We start from the raw sequence: 19807 nt of genomic DNA, 5'->3' as shown, positions 1-19807 counted from the left end.
TCTCTCTCACACACACACACGCGCGTGTGCGTGCCAATGTCATTAACTTGACTACCTGTTAGAACATTACTACTTGGTTTTCTTAGAAATTTTCCTCCAGTCTTCTACTTTTGAAAGTAACTCTTTTCCTTTATTCATTTAATAACACTAGGACTCATAAGAATTCTATCTAAATCAGGTTTGGTCAAAGATTCAAAGCAAAGCCAACTTTCCCATTTTCTTCATTGTTCATATTGCACCTTTACCTGATACATGTCTGTGCTGAATCTGTGCCAGTTTTGCCTCCTTTGCTTCCTGCAGTTTAGACCACTGGGCATTCAAATGCTTCATGTTCACTTCATTTTGATTCTCATCACGCTTCTTCAGCAGCTCTTTTAGGACTTCCAGGCGAATCTCCTGCAGTCTTTAAATTACCAAACATAAAGAAGTATGTGGTATCTCCAACAGAATGTTCTACTAGAGAGAAAGGGAATGCCTGCCATAAACAGGATCTTCTCTTTGGGCTGGTATCATATTCATGTATTTTAAAAAGATCACTCTGGCAAAAGTGTGACAAATGGATTAGGTGCTTGGGGAGGCAACTCAACAATAAGTCTCTCTATAATAGGACTATGTCTGGGTGTAGTTCTGAAAGGCAAAGAGAAGTATGGCAGGTAAAAAAGAAAAAAAGGGGGGGGCTCTCTCAAGGCAGATGAGCCTAAATGAACAACAAAATGTATGTGCACAGTTCCAGGTTGACAGATATTGGCTAGAGGGTTAAGTAGTAGGAGTGACGAGAAAATGAGGCAGCATGCTATCTTAAGGAATAAATGTGAAAATGCCAGGGTCTGGCATATACAGGCACTCAGTCAATCTTTGCCTCCCTTCCCCTTGTCTTCACCTTGTTCTCCCAGAGCTACCTTGCTCATGTGTATATAACCATGTATAGATGACTTCAAAATCTGTACCTCAAGCCCAGGTATTTCTAAACGAGAATTCCTGTCTACTTGAATTTCCAGCTATCCCCTCACAACCTCAAAAACGCCGGCTCATTTTGTTCCCCCAGAAATCTACTGTTTCTTATCTCTTCTTCTCTCCTGTAATGATTCCTCCTCTAAAGCACTTCTCGCATCTATTCCCTAGCTCATGTTTTTGTCAACCCTCTCCTAACTTGGACTCTAGTTGCTAATCTAGTCTCTCTTCCTTCCAATCTTGCTCCACACAGCTGTCAAGATTTTCCTTCCTAAAATAGAATTTGAACATTTTACTCTTACTTAAAAATTCATAGACTAATTCATTCAGCCACTCATTTGTCAAATATTTATTAATTGGCATAACCGTATGCCAGGCAGGAAACAAACAATGATGAACAAGATAAAACACCTTCTATCAAGAAGCACTGTTCTATTGGAGCAGGCGTATCAACTAGCATTTTATAAGACAAGGAGATACATACCAGACCAGAAGAATGAAAAGACTGTGGGAGAAGAAATGACAGAGCATCTATGTTTAGCACTATTCCCACTAGATGTGGGGAAGGTTGGGAAGGCTTCCTTACAGGAGGCATTAACTCTGTAGTCTTGAAGATAAACAAGGATTGAGATTTGCCACATTGACAAGGAAAAAGCGATGCCTAAGCAGAGGAATCTGAATGTTCAAATCAAAGGGCTAGAGACAGAGCAAATAGGTCATGCTGGCAGGGCATCTCAAAGTGAACGTAGAGGGGAGGGTGTGGAAGTAGTGACAAATGAAAATGGAGAAACAGGTATTTTTTAAAAAATAAGCCATACACCAATAGTCACCTTTCTCTCTGGAGTTAGAAATCCAAGGTTTGGTTCTCAAGTTCATCACTTACCTCAATTCCTTCAGTCATAAAATGGACGTAATAGTATCTATCTATCCATCCCATAAGGTTGTTGTGAGTATTAAATGAATTAATGTCTACAGTGTGGCAGGACAGTGGTTCTCAAACCTAAACATGCATCAGATTACCTGGAGCCCACGGCCTGACTCAGTAGGTCAGAAATACCTACTGAGGAGTACTGGGGAGGGGCCTGAAAATCTGCATTTCTAACAAGTTCCCAGGTAATGCTAATGATGCTGGTTTGTGTATCACACTTTGAGAACTACTGGCTTGGAACAAACATGGCCCCAGCACGTGGTAACCTCTCCACAAGTGTAACATGCTCTACGAATATCATCATCATCACTAATATTATCATCTACCTGATGGCTTCTTACCCTTCAACACCCAGCTCAGAGGCTACCTTCTCTCAGTTTTCCCAAATCTCCACTCACTCCAAACAGAACTAGCCAGAAACATTTTAAAGGTTTTTAATGTCCTTCTGATAAGAATATACCTCTCTAAATTGCAGCACTAAATTTAATTTTCTACAGACAGGATTGGGTACCTGATACCTACTTTGCCCCAAAGTACTTTACATTCTATTAGCTGCAAGCTTTTACCAAAACATCACACAGTCTGGATTCAGGGTTAATAGAAAGTGTTGTAAAAAGACAAACATATTTTGAATTCAGAACCACGTTGAGTCTAACTCTCCTGGTTCTTAACTCTAAGCACACTGTCAGGGGCGATGGTAGCATTGCTATGAGTAACAAAGTGCCTCGGCGCAGCCTGGAACAAAGAACAACCTCAATAAGTTCCCTTTCTTTCCTTTCTTTCTTTCTGGGGAGCTGGAATTTGGGGGTTTTCATCATTTCTACACCTTCTAAGGACAGCCTCATTACTGAAAATACATTAGTTAAATGACTGAAAACCAGAAGTACCTTGGCATATTGTTGTTTATCCACCGTGAGTTCATTTCCTAATTGAGGAATTCCACAATTTGTCTTTAAAGTAGAAAATGCCCCTGTTAGCTGTACTAAAACCCAAGGTGTCCTGACTGTGAATCCAGTACGAGGGGGAATAAGAGACAGTATTAGCTAGGAGGCTGATGGATATGAAGAGGGCCAAGGCCTAGGCAAAATGGCATTGGGAATGAACAGAAAGGGTCAGTTTGACTGGTGCAGTCACTCTGGAAAACAGTATGGAGGTTCTCCCCAAAAATTAAAAATAGAACTACCCTACGACCCAGCAATTGCACTACTAGGCATTTATCCAAGGGATACAGGTATGCTGTTTCAAAGGGACACATGCACCCCAATGTTTATAGCAGCACTACCAACAATAGCCAAAGTATGGAAAGAGCCCAAATGTCCACTGATGGATGAATGGATAAAGAAGATGTGGTGTAGAGGAGGAAGGGAAGATGGCGGCGTAGGAGGACGCTGGGCTCACCGCGCATCCTGCTGATCACTTAGATTCCACCTACACCTGCCTAAATAACCCAGAAAACCGCCAGAGGATTAGCAGAACGGAGTCTCCGGAGCCAAGCACCAGACGAGAGGACCACAGAAGAGGGTAGGAAGGGCGGCGAGGCGGTGCGCGCTCCACGGACTGGCGGGAGGGAGCCAGGGCGGAGGGGTGGCTCGCCGGCCAAGCAGAGTCCCCGAGTCTGGCAGGTAAAAGCAGAGGGGCCTGACGGACTGTGTTCCGACAGCAAGCGCGACTTAGCGTCTGGGAGGTCATAAGTTAACAGCTCTGCTCAGAAAGCAGGAAGGCTGGAGGACAAAGGGAGGGAGAGCTGCTGAGCCCCCGGAAGATAGAGCTCAGTTTGGTGGGGAACAAAGGCGCTCGCCAGCGCCATCTCCCCCGCCCATCCCCCAGCCAAAATCCCAAAGAGAACCAGTTCCTGCCAGGGAACTTGCTCGCTCCGCGCAAACACCCAACTCTGTGCTTCTGCGGAGCCAAACCTCCGGCAGTGGATCTGACTCCCTCCCGCTGCCACAGGGCCCCTCCTGAAGTGGATCACCTAAGGAGAAGTGAGCTAAGCCTGCCCCTCCTGCCCCCGTGCACCTTGCCTACCCACCCCAGCTAATACGCCAGATCCCCAGCGCCACAAGCCTGGCAGTGTGCAAGTAGCCCAGATGGGCCAGGCCACCCCACAGTGAATCCCACCCCTAGGAGAGGGGAAGAGAAGGCACACACCAGTCTGACTGTGGCCCCAGCGGTGGGCTGGGGGCAGACATCAGGTTGGACTGTTGCCCCACCCACCAACTCCAGTTATACACCACAGCACAGGGGAAGTGCCCTGCAGGTCCTCACCACTCCAGGGACTATCCAAAATGACCAAACGGAAGAATTCCCCTCAGAAGAATCTCCAGGAAATAACAACAGCTAATGAACTGATCAAAAAGGATTTAAATAATATAACAGAAAGTGAATTTAGAATAATAGCCATAAAATTAATCGCTGGGCTTGAAAACAGTATAGAGGACAGCAGAGAATCTCTTGCTACAGAGATCAAGGGACTAAGGAACAGTCACGAGGACCTAAAAAGCGCTTTAAACGAAATGCAAAACAAAATGGAAACGACGACGGCTCGGATTGAAGAGGCAGAGGAGAGAATAGGTGAACTAGAAGATAAAGTTATAGAAAAAGAGGAAGCCGAGAGAAAGAGAGATAAAAAAAATCCAGGAGTATGAGGGAAAAATTAGAGAACTAAGTGATACACTAAAAAGAAATAATATACGCATAATTGGTATCCCAGAGGAGGAAGAGAGAGGAAAACGTGCTGAAGGGGTACTTGAAGAAATTATAGCTGAGAACTTCGCTGAACTGGGGAAGGAAAAAGGCATTGAAATCCAAGAGGCACAGAGAACTCCCTTCAGACGTAACTTGAATCGATCTTCTGCACAACATATCATAGTGAAACTGGCAAAATACAAGGATAAAGAGAAAATTCTGAAAGCAGCAAGGGATAAACGTGCCCTCACATATAAAGGGAGACCTATAAGACTCGTGACTGATCTCTCTTTTGAAACTTGGCAGGCCAGAAAGGCTTGGCACGATATCTTCAGTGTGCTAAACAGAAAAAATATGCAGCCGAGAATCCTTTATCCAGCAAGTCTGTCATTTAGAATAGAAGGAGAGATAAAGGTCTTCCCAAACAAACAAAAACTGAAGGAATTTGTCACCACGAAACCAGCCCTACAAGAGATCCTAAGGGGGACCCTGTGAGACAAAGTACCAGAGACATCACTACAAGCATAAAACATATAGACATCAAAATGACTCTAAACCCATATCTTTCTATAATAACACTGAATGTAAATGGATTAAATGCGCCAACCAAAAGATATAGGGTATCAGAATGGATAAAAAAACAAGACCCATCTATTTGCTGTCTACAAGAGACTCATTTTAGATCTGAGGACACCTTTAGATTGAGAGTGAGGGGATGGAGAACTATTTATCATGCTACTGGAAGCCAAAAGAAAGCTGGAGTAGCCATACTTATATCAGACAAACTAGACTTTAAATTAAAGGCTGTAACAAGAGATGAAGAAGGGCATTATATAATAATTACAGGGTCTATCCATCAGGAAGAGCTAACAATTATAAATGTCTATGCACCGAATACCGGAGCCCCCAAATATATAAAACAATTACTCATAAACATAAGCAACCTTATTGATAAGAATGTGGTCATTGCAGGGGACTTTAACACCCCACTTACAGAAATGGATAGATCATCTAGACACACAGTCAATAAAGAAACAAGGGCCCTGAATGATACATTGGATCAGATGGACTTGACAGATATATTTAGAACTCTGCATCCCAAAGCAACAGAATATACTTTCTTCTCGAGTGCACATGGAACATTCTCCAAGATAGATCATATACTGGGTCACAAAACAGCCCTTCATTAAGTTTACAAGAATTGAAATTATACCATGCATACTTTCAGACCACAATGCTATGAAGCTTGAAATCAACCACAGGAAAAAGTCTGGAAAACCTCCAAAAGCATGGAGGTTAAAGAACACCCTACTAACGAATGAGTGGGTCAACCAGGCAATTAGAGAAGAAATTAAAAAATATATGGAAACAAACGAAAATGAAAATACAACAATCCAAACGCTTTGGGACGCAGCGAAGGCAGTCTTGAGAGGAAAATACATTGCGATCCAGGCCTATCTCAAGAAACAAGAAAAATCCCAAATACAAAATCTAACAGCACACCTAAAGGAAATAGAAGCAGAACAGCAAAGGCAGCCTAAACCCAGCAGAAGAAGAGAAATAATAAAGAGCAGAGCAGAAATAAACAATATAGAATCTAAAAAAACGGTAGAGCAGTTCAACGAAACCAAGAGTTGGTTTTTTGAAAAAATAAACAAAATTCACAAACCTCTAGCCAGGCTTCTCAAAAAGAAAAGGGAGATGACCCAAATAGATAAAATCATGAATGAAAATGGAATGATTACAACCAATCCCTCAGAGATACAAACAATTATCAGGGAATACTATGAAAAATTATACGTCAACAAATTGGACAACCTGGAAGAAATGGACAAATTCCTAAACAACCACACTCTTCCAAAACTCAATCAGGAGGAAATAGAAAGCTTGAACAGACCCATAACCAGCGAAGAAATTGAATCGGTTATCAAAAATCTCCCAACAAATAAGAGTCCAGGACCAGATGGCTTCCCAGGGGAGTTCTACCAGACGTTTAAAGCAGAGATAATACCTATTCTTCTCAAGCTATTCCAAGAAATAGAAAGGGAAGGAAAACTTCCAGACTCATTCTATGAAGCCAGTATTACTTTGATTCCTAAACCAGACAGAGACCCAGTAAAAAAAGAGAACTACAGGCCAATATCCCTGATGAATATGGATGCAAAAATTCTCAATAAGATACTAGCAAATCGAATTCAACAGCATATAAAAAGAATTATTCACCATGATCAAGTGGGATTCATTCCTGGGATGCAGGGCTGGTTCAACATTCGCAAATCGATCAACGTGATACATCACATTAACAAAAAAAAAGAGAAGAACCATATGATCCCGTCAATCGATGCAGAAAAGGCCTTTGACAAAATCCAGCACCCTTTCTTAATAAAAACCCTTGAGAAAGTCGGGATAGAAGGAACATACTTAAAGATCATAAAAGCCATTTATGAAAAGCCCACAGCTAACATCATCCTCAATGGGGAAAACTGAGAGCTTTTTCCCTGAGATCAGGAACACGACAGGGATGCCCACTGTCACCACTGTTGTTTAACATAGTGCTGGAAGTTCTAGCTTCAGCAATCAGACAACAAAAGGAAATCAAAGGCATCAAAATTGGCAAAGATGAAGTCAAGCTTTCGCTTTTTGCAGATGACATGATATTATACATGGAAAATCCGACAGACTCCACCAAAAGTCTGCTAGAACTGATACATGAATTCAGCAAAGTTGCAGGATACAAAATCAATGTACAGAAATCAGTTGCATTCTTATACACTAACAATGAAGCAACAGAAAGACAAATAAAGAAACTGATCCCATTCACAATTGCACCAAGAAGCATAAAATACCTAGGAATAAATCTAACCAAAGATGTAAAAGATCTGTATGCTGAAAAGTATAGAAAGCTTATGAAGGTAATTGAAGAAGCTATAAAGAAATGGAAAGACATTCCCTGCTCATGGATTGGAAGAATAAATATTGTCAAAATGTCAATACTACCCAAAGCTATCTACACATTCAATGCAATCCCAATCAAAATTGCACCAGCATTCTTCTCGAAACTAGAACAAGCAATCCTAAAATTCATATGGAACCACAAAAGGCCCCGAATAGCCAAAGTAATTTTGAAGAAGAAGACCAAAGTAGGAGGCATCACAATCCCAGACTTTAGCCTCTACTACAAAGCTGTAATCATCAAGACAGCATGGTATTGGCATAAAAACAGACACATAGACCAATGGAATAGAATAGAAACCCCACAACTAGACCCACAAAAGTATGGCCAACTCATCTTTGACAAAGCAGGAAAGAACATCCAATGGAAAAAAGACAGTCTCTTTAACAAATGGTGCTGGGAGAACTGGACAGCAACATGCAGAAGGTTGAAACTAGACCACTTTCTCACACCATTCACAAAAATAAACTCAAAATGGATAAAGGACCTGAATGTGAGACAGGAAACCATCAAAACCTTAGAGCAGAAAGCAGGAAAAGACCTCTCTGACCTCAGCCGTAGCAATCTCTTACTCGACACATCCCCAAAGGCAAGGGAATTAAAAGCAAAAGTGAATTACTGGGACCTTATGAAGATAAAAAAGCTTCTGCACAGCAAAGGAAACAACCAACAAAACTAAAAGGCAACCAACGGAATGGGAAAAGATATTTGCAAATGACACATCGGACAAAGGGCTAGTATCCAAAATCTATAAAGAGCTCATCAAACTCCACACCCGAAAAACAAATAACCCAGTGAAGAAATGGGCAGAAAACATGAATAGACACTTCTCTAAAGAAGACATCCGGATGGCCAACAGGCACATGAAAAGATGTTCAACGTCGCTCCTTATCAGGGAAATACAAATCAAAACCACACTCAGATATCACCTCACGCCAGTCAGAGTGGCCAAAATGAAGAAATCAGGAGACTATAGATGCTGGAGAGGATGTGGAGAAACGGGAACCCTCTTGCACTGTTGGTGGGAATGCAAATTGGTGTAGCCGCTCTGGAAAGCAGTGTGGAGGTTCCTCAGAAAATTAAAAATAGACCTACCCTATGACCCAGCAATAGCACTGCTAGGAATTTATCCAAGGGATACAGGAGTACTGATGCATAGGGGCACTTGTACCCCAATGTTTATAGCAGCACTCTCAACAATAGCCAAATTATGGAAAGAGCCTAAATGTCCATCAACTGATGAATGGATAAAGAAATTGTGGTTTATATACACAATGGAATACTACGTGGCAATGAGAAAAAATGAAATACGGCCTTTTGTAGCAACGTGGATGGAACTGGAGAGTGTGATGCTAAGTGAAATAAGCCATACAGAGAAAGACAGATACCATATGGTTTTACTCTTATGTGGATGCTGAGAAACGTAACAGAAACCCATGGGGGAGGGGTAGGAAAAAAAAAAAAAAAAAGAGGTTAGAGGGGGAGAGAGCCAAAGCATAAGAGACTGTTAAAAACTGAGAACAAACTGAGGGTTGATGGGGGGTGGGAGGGAGGGTAAGGTGGGTGATGGGTATTGAGGAGGGCACCTTTTGGGATGAGCACTGGGTGTTGTATGGAAACCAATTTGACAGTAAATTTCGTATATTAAAAATAAATAAATAAATAAATAAAAAAGATGTGGTGTACATATATATATGTATATATATATATAATGTGTGTATATATATACACACATATATAATGTATATAATATATAATATATTTATAATTATAATATATATAATATATAATATATAATTATATAATATATTATAATATATATAATTGTATATTATTATATAATTATATAATATGCAATATATATAATATAATATATAATATAATATAATATATTATATATAATAGTATATAATATATAATATATAATTATAATATATATTATATAATATATAATAATATATAATTTAATATATAATATATAATGTATATATATAATGTTATATATATAAGTATATATATGCTTTTATATATATAATGTATATACATGCATATATATATATATATATATATATATATATATATATATATATATAATGGAGTATTACTCGGCAATCAAAAAGAATGAAATCTTGCCATTTGCAACTACGTGGATGGAACTGTGGGGTATTATGCTAAATGAAATCAGTCAGTCAGAGAAAGACAAATATCGTATGACTTCACCCATATGAGGACTTTAAGATACAAAACAGCGGAACATAAAGGAAGGGAAGAAAAAATAATATAAAAACAGGGAGGGGGACAAAATGTAAGAGACTCTTAAATACGGAGAACAAACAGAGGGTAATTGGAGGGATTGTAGGAGGGGGGATGGGCTAAATGGGTAAGGGGCATTAAGGAATCTACTCCTGAAATCATTGTTGCAGTATATGCTAACTAACTTGGATGTAAATTAAAAAAATAAATTAAAAAGAAAATAGTAAAAACTACTGAAGGGGCGCCTGGGTGGCTCAGTCGGTTAAGCGTCCGACTTCAGCTCAGGTCACGATCTCACTGTCCATGAGTTCCAGCCCCGCGTCGGGCTCTGGGCTGATGGCCCAGAGCCTGGAGCCTGCTTCCGATTCTGTGTCTCCCTCTCTCTCTGCTCCTCCCCCGTTCATGCTCTGTCTCTCTCTGTCTCAAAAATAAAGAAACGTTAAAAAAAAAAAACAAAAAAAAAAACTACTGAAAAATTTAAATGCTCAAAATCTCTTTTTAGTTTACTATTGTTAGAAATAATTGGAACAAATATATGCTTGAATTAAAAGAAAAAAATAAAAAGGGAAAAAGAACTAATATACGGTACAAGGCAGGTATACCTTTAACACATGTGAAAATAACCAGTTACAAAAGACCATATACTTCATGATTCTATGTATATGAAATTTCCAGTAAAGACAAATACAAAGATACAGAAAGTAGGTGAATATTTGTAAAGGATGGTGGAAGGGGGAAATGGAAAGTTTCTTTAACGTTTCTTTCTTGGAGTGAGGAAAGTGTTATAAAATTAGATAGTGATGATGGAGATACAACTCTGTGAATACAGTAAAGATGACTAAAATGTGCATTTTAAAGTGGTGAACTCTAGGATAGGTGCACTGTATCTCAACAAAACTGTTAAAAAATAAAAATAAAAATAAAGAGTCAGTTTGAAAGACATTTGCAGAAAGCAGTGGGATTCTGAAATAGTCTAAATTAGATTTTTCCTAAAGAGAAAAGGGAAGAGAAGAATCACAGATGCTTTGAGGAATTGTTCAAATCTGTTAAGGGTTCCACGCTTCACTTTACACACAAACAGGGCATTATACAATTTTATGTTATTAGAGAGAAAATTATAGAGCTATTACTCCTGAGAGAACCAGCAACCCAATTTCCTATCTCTACAGGTGGAGGGTTGTTATAAACCCACATATTTGGGAAAATTCTTTACAGATAAAAAGTATTTACATTACTCCACCAGTGCAGGTGCAGATGTCTGGGTAATCTAGAACTTACTTTTCAATCTCCTGCTCTCTGAAGGCCCATTCCTTCCTCTCCATCGCATTCATCATCCTCCTCCTCTTCTCAAACTGGGAGGTGTCACTCAGACAGGGAAGAGTGGCTTCCCAAGCACGTTTCTCCCGGGCACGTTCTATCATCTCAACTTCAGCTTGTCCTGCTGGGAGCCCTCGACCTGGATGGTGAAGCAAAGCAAGTTAGAAACACATGGACAAACTCATGTACCTTCCAGTATTTAATTTACTCCCTTTCAGTTCCTGTCCTTTTTAAATTCAAGGGTTAAGACAGGATGAAATGATATTGGGAAACATCCTCACACTGTGCTTCACAGCTTGTTATCTATCCCCTGTACTGCCTCTTGTTAGTTACTCAGCCAGAAGACATTTTAGTTACACATAACATGCTAGAGAGTATTTGAAGAATATTCTGTGACTACTGAACAATCATACCTTGGAATGCCCTATATTAGACAAATCAATATTTTGAAATGCAAAGAAATATCAAAGTAACTTACAGCTAGTAAGTGGCAGAAATCAGGATTTGAACATAGCAATCTGACCCTTGTGGTCTTATGTACTACTCTATACTTCCTCTCTATTAGAGAAATAAAACAAAAATGAACTGTACAGACAAGTTGACAGTTAATCACACTCAACAGTGAGGTTGAAAGCTTTTCCTCCAAGATCAGGAACAAAACAAGAGTCTACTCTTATCACTCCTATTCAACATAGTACCGGAAGTCCCACCCAGAGTAATCAGGCAAAAAAGAAATAAAAGCCAACCAAATCAAAAAGGAAGTAGTAAAATGGTCTCTATTTGCAGATAACATAATCTTAGATATAGAAAACTAAAGACTATCAAAAATGGTTAGACTGACATATGAATTCTGTAAAGTTGCAGAATACAATATCAACATACAAAAATCAGTTGTATTTAAATCAGTTGTTCATTTAACAATGAACTACCTGAAAAAGAAATAAAGAACATAATCCCCTTTACAAAAATAACAGGAATAAATTTAGCCAAGGAGGTAAAAGATCTATATGCTAAGAACTATAAAACACTAATGAAAGAAATTGAAGATGACAAAAATAAATGGAAAAATATCCCATGTTCATGGATTGGAAGAATTAATATTGTTAAAATAGTCATACTATGCAACGACATCCAAAGATTTGATATAATCCCTAACAAGGATCCCAATGACATTTTTCACAGAAATAGAAAAACAATCCTAAAATTCCTATGGAACCATAAAAGAACCCAAAGAGCCAAAGCAACCTTGAGAAAGAAAAAGGTTAAGGCATACTTTCTGGTTTCAAACTATATTACAAGACTACAGTAATCAAAACAGTATAGTACTAGCATAAAAATAAACACATAGACACAAAAAGAATCAAGAGCCCAGAAATAAACCCATACATAGTCTACTAATATTTGACAAGGAGGCCAAGAATACTCACTGGGGGAAAGATACCCTCTTCAATAAATGGTAATGGAAAAATAGGATGGTCACATGCAAAAGAGTGAAACTGAACTCCTATCTTACACTAATCACAAAAATTAACTTGAAATGGATTAAAGACTTAAATGTAAAGCTCCTAGAAGAAAACATAGGAAGGAATCTTCTTGATGTTAGTCTTGGCAATGATTTTTTGGATATGACACCAAAAGTACAAGCAACAAAAGCAAATATAAATAAATGGGACTACATCAAACTAAAAGGCTTCTACACAGCAAAAGAAATGAGCAACAAAAGGAAAAGGCAACCTATGGAATGGGAGAAAATATTTTCAAACCACATATCTGATAAGGAGTTAATATCCTAAATACATTAGGAACTCCTACAAATCAATAGCAAAGAACAAAATAATGCAACTAAAAAATGGACAAATGACATGAATAGCCATTTTTCCAAAGAAGATATAAAAAAGGCCAGTAGTTACATGAAAGGTGCCCAACATCACTAATCATCAGGGAATTACAAAAGAAAAACATGAGATATCCTTTCACATCTGTTAGGATGGCTGTTTTCAAAAAGACAAGAGGTAACAAATGCTGACAAGGATGTGGAGAAAAGGGAACCCTAGCACACTATTGGCAGGAATGTAATTGATACAGCCGCTATGAAAAACAGTATGGAGGTTCCTCAAAAAGCTAGAAATATAGGTACCATATGATTCACTTCTGAGTATATATCTGAAGGAAATGAAATTACTATCTCAAAGAGATATCTGCACCTCCGTGTTCACTGCAGCATTTACAGATGCCAAGACATGGAAACAACTTAAGTGTCCATTAACACATGAATGTTATAAAAAATGATATATGTATAATTCCTAGATAACATATTAAATATAATAAACATAATATATATTGAATAAAATTAATATGTGATCAATTTTATATGTAATATAAAATATATAAAACTCAGCCATAAAAAAGGAAATCCTGCCATTTGCAACAACATGAATGATAATTTGAGGGCATTATGCTAAGTAAAATAAGTTAGACAGAAAAACACAAATACTGTATGATCTCACTTATATCTGGAATCTAACAAAACTGAAATTCCTAGAAACAGAGCATAGACTGATGGTTTCCAGGGGTGAGAGGCATGGGAGAAATGGGTGAAAATGGTCAAAGGGTACAAGCTTTCAGTTATTTGATGAATAAGTTCTGGAGATCTAATGTACAGCATGGTGACTATAGTTAACAATACTATACTATATACTTGAAAGCTGCCAAGAGAGTAGATCTTAAATGTTTTACACACACTAAAAAAACAATGGTACTATGTGAGGTAATAGGTGTGTTAACCAATCTTATTGTGGTAATCATTTTGCAAAAAATATGTATATAAAGTCATCATGTGGTGCGTCCTAAACTTGCACAATATGTCAATTATATCTCAGGAAAGCTGGGGGGAAAATGAACTATACATAAGTAACAATATGATAATCTTTTATTTAATATTTACATCCATGATATTTTACTGTATCATTCTGCAACTTGCTTTTTTTTTTAATTTTTTTTTTTTAACATTTATTTATTTTTGAGACAGAGAGAGACAGAGCATGAACGGGGGAGGGGCAAAGAGAGAGGGAGACACAGAATCTGAAACAGGCTCCAGGCTCTGAGCTGTCAGCACAGAGCCCGACGCGGGGCTTGAACCCATGGACCGTGAGATCATGACCTGAGCCAAAGTCGGACGCTTAACCGACTGAGCCACCCAGGCGCCCCTGCAACTTGCTTTTTTACTCAACTTTGTTTTGGGGATGCTAGTCATACCACAGAGACCTAACTGCATTCTTCCATTGTAGGACTTTACCACAATTTAAGCTATCTTCTCAAAAGTGATGTTTTAAGTTGCTTCTAATTTTTTGATTACACATAGTAACACTGCAACAAACATCCTTGTACTGGTCCTCATTATGCCCATATGCAAATTTCTCTATGATTCTTAGAAAGGATCTAAAGTCTAGCAGCTAGATCATAAAATATCATCATTTAAAATTTTTCTGAATATTGCCAAATTTGCCTCCCAGAAGTATAATTTGCTCAAGCCTTCTGAGAGTCCCCCTGGTGCTCTCCCACAGCCCCATGCTTCCTTCCTTCCTCCCACATTGTTTCTGCCGAATCTCAGTTGCTTTTTGTAGTCCTAACAAATACTTAGTAGTAGTTCACAGATTTTTTTTAAGTATCACTGAAAGTGCAATTTGTGGGAGTTGTGTTGTGCTTGTTGCTTTTGTATGATTTCTGGGAAGAAAAGGAAAGATACTGATTTACATAGGCACAGCTATACTGGGATTACAGATTTGGTTTAGAATTGCTTGAAGGTATAAAATGTTTAGGGGAGAAATCCTATCTATTTAGCATGACTCTCCCCATTTATAAACATGTATGCTCTCTTTTTATCAAATCTTTGTTCATCGTGCTTAAGGAATAATTTAATTTTTCTCCATAATACTGTGCACATGTTTTTGTTAAATGATATTCCTAGGCACTTTGTTATTTGTCAATATTAAGAGTATGGTATTTTCAATATTTCTACTTAGATATTGTTCATATATAGAAAAGTTACTGATCTTTGCATGTTGATTCTATATTCAGCTACCTTATTGAAATCAGGTTCTTAGTTCTGGTAATTTGTTACTTCATTCGATTTTCTAAATGAGTACATTGCGCAGAAAGATAGTTTTGCTTCTTATTTCTAATCTTCATGCCTCAATTTTTTCCTCTTACTGCAGTGACTCAGTATTTCTCACTAAAGTGATATTACTGCCATATTGAGCAAAAAATTATTTCTTGTATGGGACTGCCAGATACAGCACAGGATGTTTAGTGTCCATGCCAGCCTACCTCCCAAAACCCATCTCGTGTGCTAAATACCAGGGGCACATCCTAATCATCATTACATTTAAAATGCAGAGCAAAGGGGCGCCTGGGTGGCGCAGTCGGTTAAGCGTCCGACTTCAGCCAGGTCACGATCTCGCGAGTCCGTGAGTTCGAGCCCCGCGTCGGGCTCTGGGCTGATGGCTCGGAGCCTGGAGCCTGTTTCCGATTCTGTGTCTCCCTCTCTCTCTGCCCCTCCCCCGTTCATGCTCTGTCTCTCTCTGTCCCAAAAAAAAATAAATAAAAAACGTTGAAAAAAAAAATGCAGAGCAAGAACTTTCAGGGAGATAGCAGAGTAGGAAGATCCTAGGCTCACCTCATCCCACAGATACAACTAAAGACACCCCCATCAGTGTAAATAACCAGAAAAACACTAAAGACTGGCAAAACAGACTCTCCACACATATGTTGAGAAGAGGCCACATCAAGGAGGCTAGGAAGGCAAAGACTTAGTGGAACCAAATAGACCCACATAACTGTCCACAAAAAGGAAGAATGAGGTGGATACAGAGATAAATAAGCACCCCAGGCACAGGGGCCATGCACTAGGAAGACAAATCCCCAGAACATTTAGCTTTGAAAGCCAGAGAAGCCCAGCTTTGTGAATTCTTAAAACCAATGGGGTTTAGCACCTGGAAGTTAAAAAGTCAATGGGCTCAGCTCTGGGAGAGCCCAGGGTGAGAAGAAACGGGAGTCCCTACTCTTAAAAAGACAGCATAACAAACAGTTCCACTGAGATACAGCACAGAAACAGCAATTTGAAAAACACCTGGGTATCCAGGAGGTGATTTGTTTACTAATCTCAGAGTTTGTACTGGAGGAGTAGGATCTTTGGGAGACTTCTCTAGGAACAAAGAGGCTTACAGGAGCCATTTCCCATCCCCAGTGTGGATGTATGGACATCTGCCAGTACCAGCACACCAGGAATAATCTCCACCAACCTTGCTAACAGCACACCCTGCCCAACAGTCTTCTGCAGATCCACCCCCTCCAACCCAGCTGGCATCAGCAGAGTTGTCCCTGGCAGCTGCAAGTCCCCTCCCTGGAGACTGACACAGACCTTGCTGACAACACTCACTCTGATCCTGTGTCTCCTGTGGAACAACCCTCTGCAGGAGTCCATCCAGGCTGGCATTGCACAAGCAACCCAAACACGGTCTACCACCACTCCAAGTGACTCTTGCCCAGGGAGAGGGGATGATAACACACACACCACCAGTCCAAATGCAGCCCTAGCAGTGGGCTAGGGACAGATTCTGGACTGACTGCAGGCCCTGCCCACCAACAAAAGCATCTGAGGGGACAACACAGGGAGAGCACCTTGTAGTCTGGTGGTATTACAGCTCTAGCAAACCCTGGTCAGACTCAACTCAAGCTCAAGGAGACCCCTGACTAGCCAAATTACATCACAGGGACCAAGCCCTGCCCAAAACAGGCAAAGAGAGCCATTGCAATGGCTGGACTGAGGGCAAATATAACTCAGCCACAGCAGGGCACATGCAACACACCCCTGAAGTGCCAGGTTCTGGTAAACAGGAGAATTATACTGCAGGGCACTATAGGACCTTTTCTCCATACATCCAAGACTTTCAAGAGCAGATGTTGCTGACTTTCATAATACACAGAAAACAGACACAGAGAGTTAGACAAAATGAGGAGACAGACAAATATGTCCCAGATCAAAGGACAGGACATAAGTCACAAGAAAGCTAAATGAAATGGAGATAAGCAATATGCCTGATAGAGAATTTAAAGTAATGGTCATAAACATACTCACTGAACTGGGACAAAAGTGAAGGATTCGGTGAGACCTTCAACAAAGAGACAGAAAATGTAAAAAAAAGAACCAATCAGAGATGAAGAATTCAATAACTGAAGTTAAAAATACACTAGAAGGGGAAAATAGTAGACTAGAGGAAACAGAAGAACAGATCAGTGACCTGGAGGACAGAGTAGTGGAAAGCAATCGAGCTCAACAGGAGAGAAAAAAATAATAATAATAAATGAAAATAGATTAAGGGAACTCAGCCACACCATCAAGTGTAATAACACTCATATTATAAGGATCCAAGAAGGATAAGATGGAGAAGAGGTGGGGAGAAAATTTTATTTGAGAAAATAACAGATGAAAACTTCCTGAATTTGGAGAAGGAAACAAATCCATTCAGGAGACACAGAGAGCCCCCAACAAAATCAACCCAAGGAGGGCCACACCATGGCGCATAGTAATTAAAATGGAAAAAAGTACTGATAAAGAATTTTAAAAGAAGAGAAAAAAAATTAGATACATACAAGAAAAACCACATAAGACAACTAGCTGACTTTTCAGCAGAAACATTGCAGTCCAGGAGGGAGTGGAATGATATATTCAAAGTGCTAAAAGAAAAAAACTTGCAACCAAGAATACTTTATTCAACAAAGCTATCATTCAGAATTGAAAGAGAGAGTTTGCCAGACAAACCAAAGTTAAAGAAATTCATGGCCACTAAACCAGATTTACACGAAATGTTAAAGGGGACTCTGTGAGTGTAAAGGAAAGACTGTAAGTAGGAGTAAGAAAAGTAGGAAGCACAAAAGCAGTAAAATTAAGTATATCTATAAAAATGAGTCAAATGATTCAAAACAAAAGGATATAAAATATGATACCATCTACCTAAAACATGGCAGGGGAAAGGAATAAAAATTTAGTGCTTTTAGAATGGGTTCAAACTTAAGTGACCATCAACTTAATATAGACTGCTATATGCATAAGGTGTTACATATAGACCTAAAGGTAACCGCAAATCAAAACCTGGTAACAGATATGCAAAAAATAAAGAGAAGGGAATCCAAGTATATCAACAAATAAAGCTAGCAAACCTTGAAAAAGGAGAACAAGAAAGGAACACAAAACTACAAAAACAACCATACAACTAACAAGATGGCAATAAGTACATACCTATCCAAAATTACCTTGAATGTAATGGGACTAAACACTCCAATCAAAAGACATAAAGTGACAGAATGGATACAAAAGCAAGGCCCATCTATATGCTGCCTATGAACGACTCATTTCAGATTCAAGACACATGCAGATTTGAAAGTGAAGAGATGCAAAAGCATTTATCATGCAAATGGAAGTGAAAAGAAAGCCGAGGTAGCAACACTTATATCAGACAAAATATACTTTAAAACAAAGACTGTGACAAGAGACAAAGAAGGAAAGTACATAATCATACATCCAACAAGATATAAGAATTGTATAAGGGAACCATCCAACAAGATATAGGGATTGTAAATATTTATGCACCCAACATGAAGACACCCAAATATATACAGCAGCTTAACAACAAACATAAAGGAAGTAATCAATAATAATACAATAATAGTAGGGTACTTTAACACCCCACTTACATCAATGGATAGATCATCCAAAGAGTAAATGAATAGGACACAGTGCTATGAATGACACATTAGACCACATGGATCGAACAGGCGTATTCCATCCTAAAACAGTGGAATACACATTCTTTTCAAGTGCACATGGAACATTCTATAGAATAGATCACACATTAGGTCACAAACAATTCTCAACAGGTTTGAAAAGACTGAAGTCATACCATACATCTTTTCCAACCACAACACTATGAAACCAGAAATCAACCACAAGACACACATACATGGAGGCTAAATAACAGGCTACTAAACAATAAATGGGTCAGCTAAGAAATCAAAGAGGAAATCAGAAAACACATGGAGACAAATGAAAGTGAAAACACTGTGGTCCAAAATCTTCAGGAGGCAGCAAAAGCTATTCTAAAAGGGAAGTTTATAGCAATTCAGGCCTACCTCAAGAAGTAAGAAAAATCTCAAATAAACCTAACCTTAAACCTAAAGGAGCTAGAAAAATAACAACAAACAAAACCCCAAACCAGTAGAAGGAAGGAAATCATGAAGATTAAGAGAAGAAATAAATAAAATAGAAACTTAAAAAACAAACAAACAATAGAACAGACCAATGAAACCAGGTCCTAGTTCTTTGAAAACAATCAACAAAATTAATAAACCTTTAGCCATACTCATAGGGAGAGACAGGGTGGGAGGACTCAGAAATACAAAATCAGAAATAAAAGTAGAGAAAAAAAAAAACAACCAGCACCACAGAAATACCAAGGGTTATAAGAATATCATGAAAAATTATATGCCAAATTGGAGAACCTAGAAGAAATGGAAACATATAACCTCCCCAAACTGGATCGGAAAGAATTAAAAACTTGAACATACAGATCACCAGTATAGGAGATTGAATCAGCAATCAAAAAACTTTGACAAACAAAAGTCTAGCACCAGACAGCTTCACAAGTACATTCTACCACACATTT

The 19807-nt window shown here is 38.8% G+C and overlaps 1 protein-coding gene across 7 annotated transcripts in view; it reads right to left on the bottom strand.

Moving 5' to 3' along the window:
• CFAP91 (cilia and flagella associated protein 91) overlaps positions 1-19807 on the bottom strand; it is an 89263-nt gene that overhangs the window by 36315 nt on the left and 33141 nt on the right. For all 7 annotated transcript variants that reach the window (XM_053903408.1, XM_053903407.1, XM_053903403.1 and 4 more), the window contains 2 exons: positions 11049-11226; positions 246-403 (listed from right to left, as the gene is read on the bottom strand). In XM_053903408.1, coding sequence (XP_053759383.1) covers positions 246-403; positions 11049-11226 — 336 coding nt within the window. The remainder of the gene's footprint in view (positions 1-245; positions 404-11048; positions 11227-19807) is intronic.

Source organism: Panthera pardus, unplaced genomic scaffold (genome assembly GCF_024362965.1).
Source record: "Panthera pardus isolate Hobbes unplaced genomic scaffold, ASM2436296v1 HiC_scaffold_16, whole genome shotgun sequence".
Classification (NCBI taxonomy): domain Eukaryota; kingdom Metazoa; phylum Chordata; class Mammalia; order Carnivora; family Felidae; genus Panthera; species Panthera pardus.
Note: the sequence above shows the minus strand (reverse complement) of the source record. Positions and strands in the feature narration are given on the sequence as shown.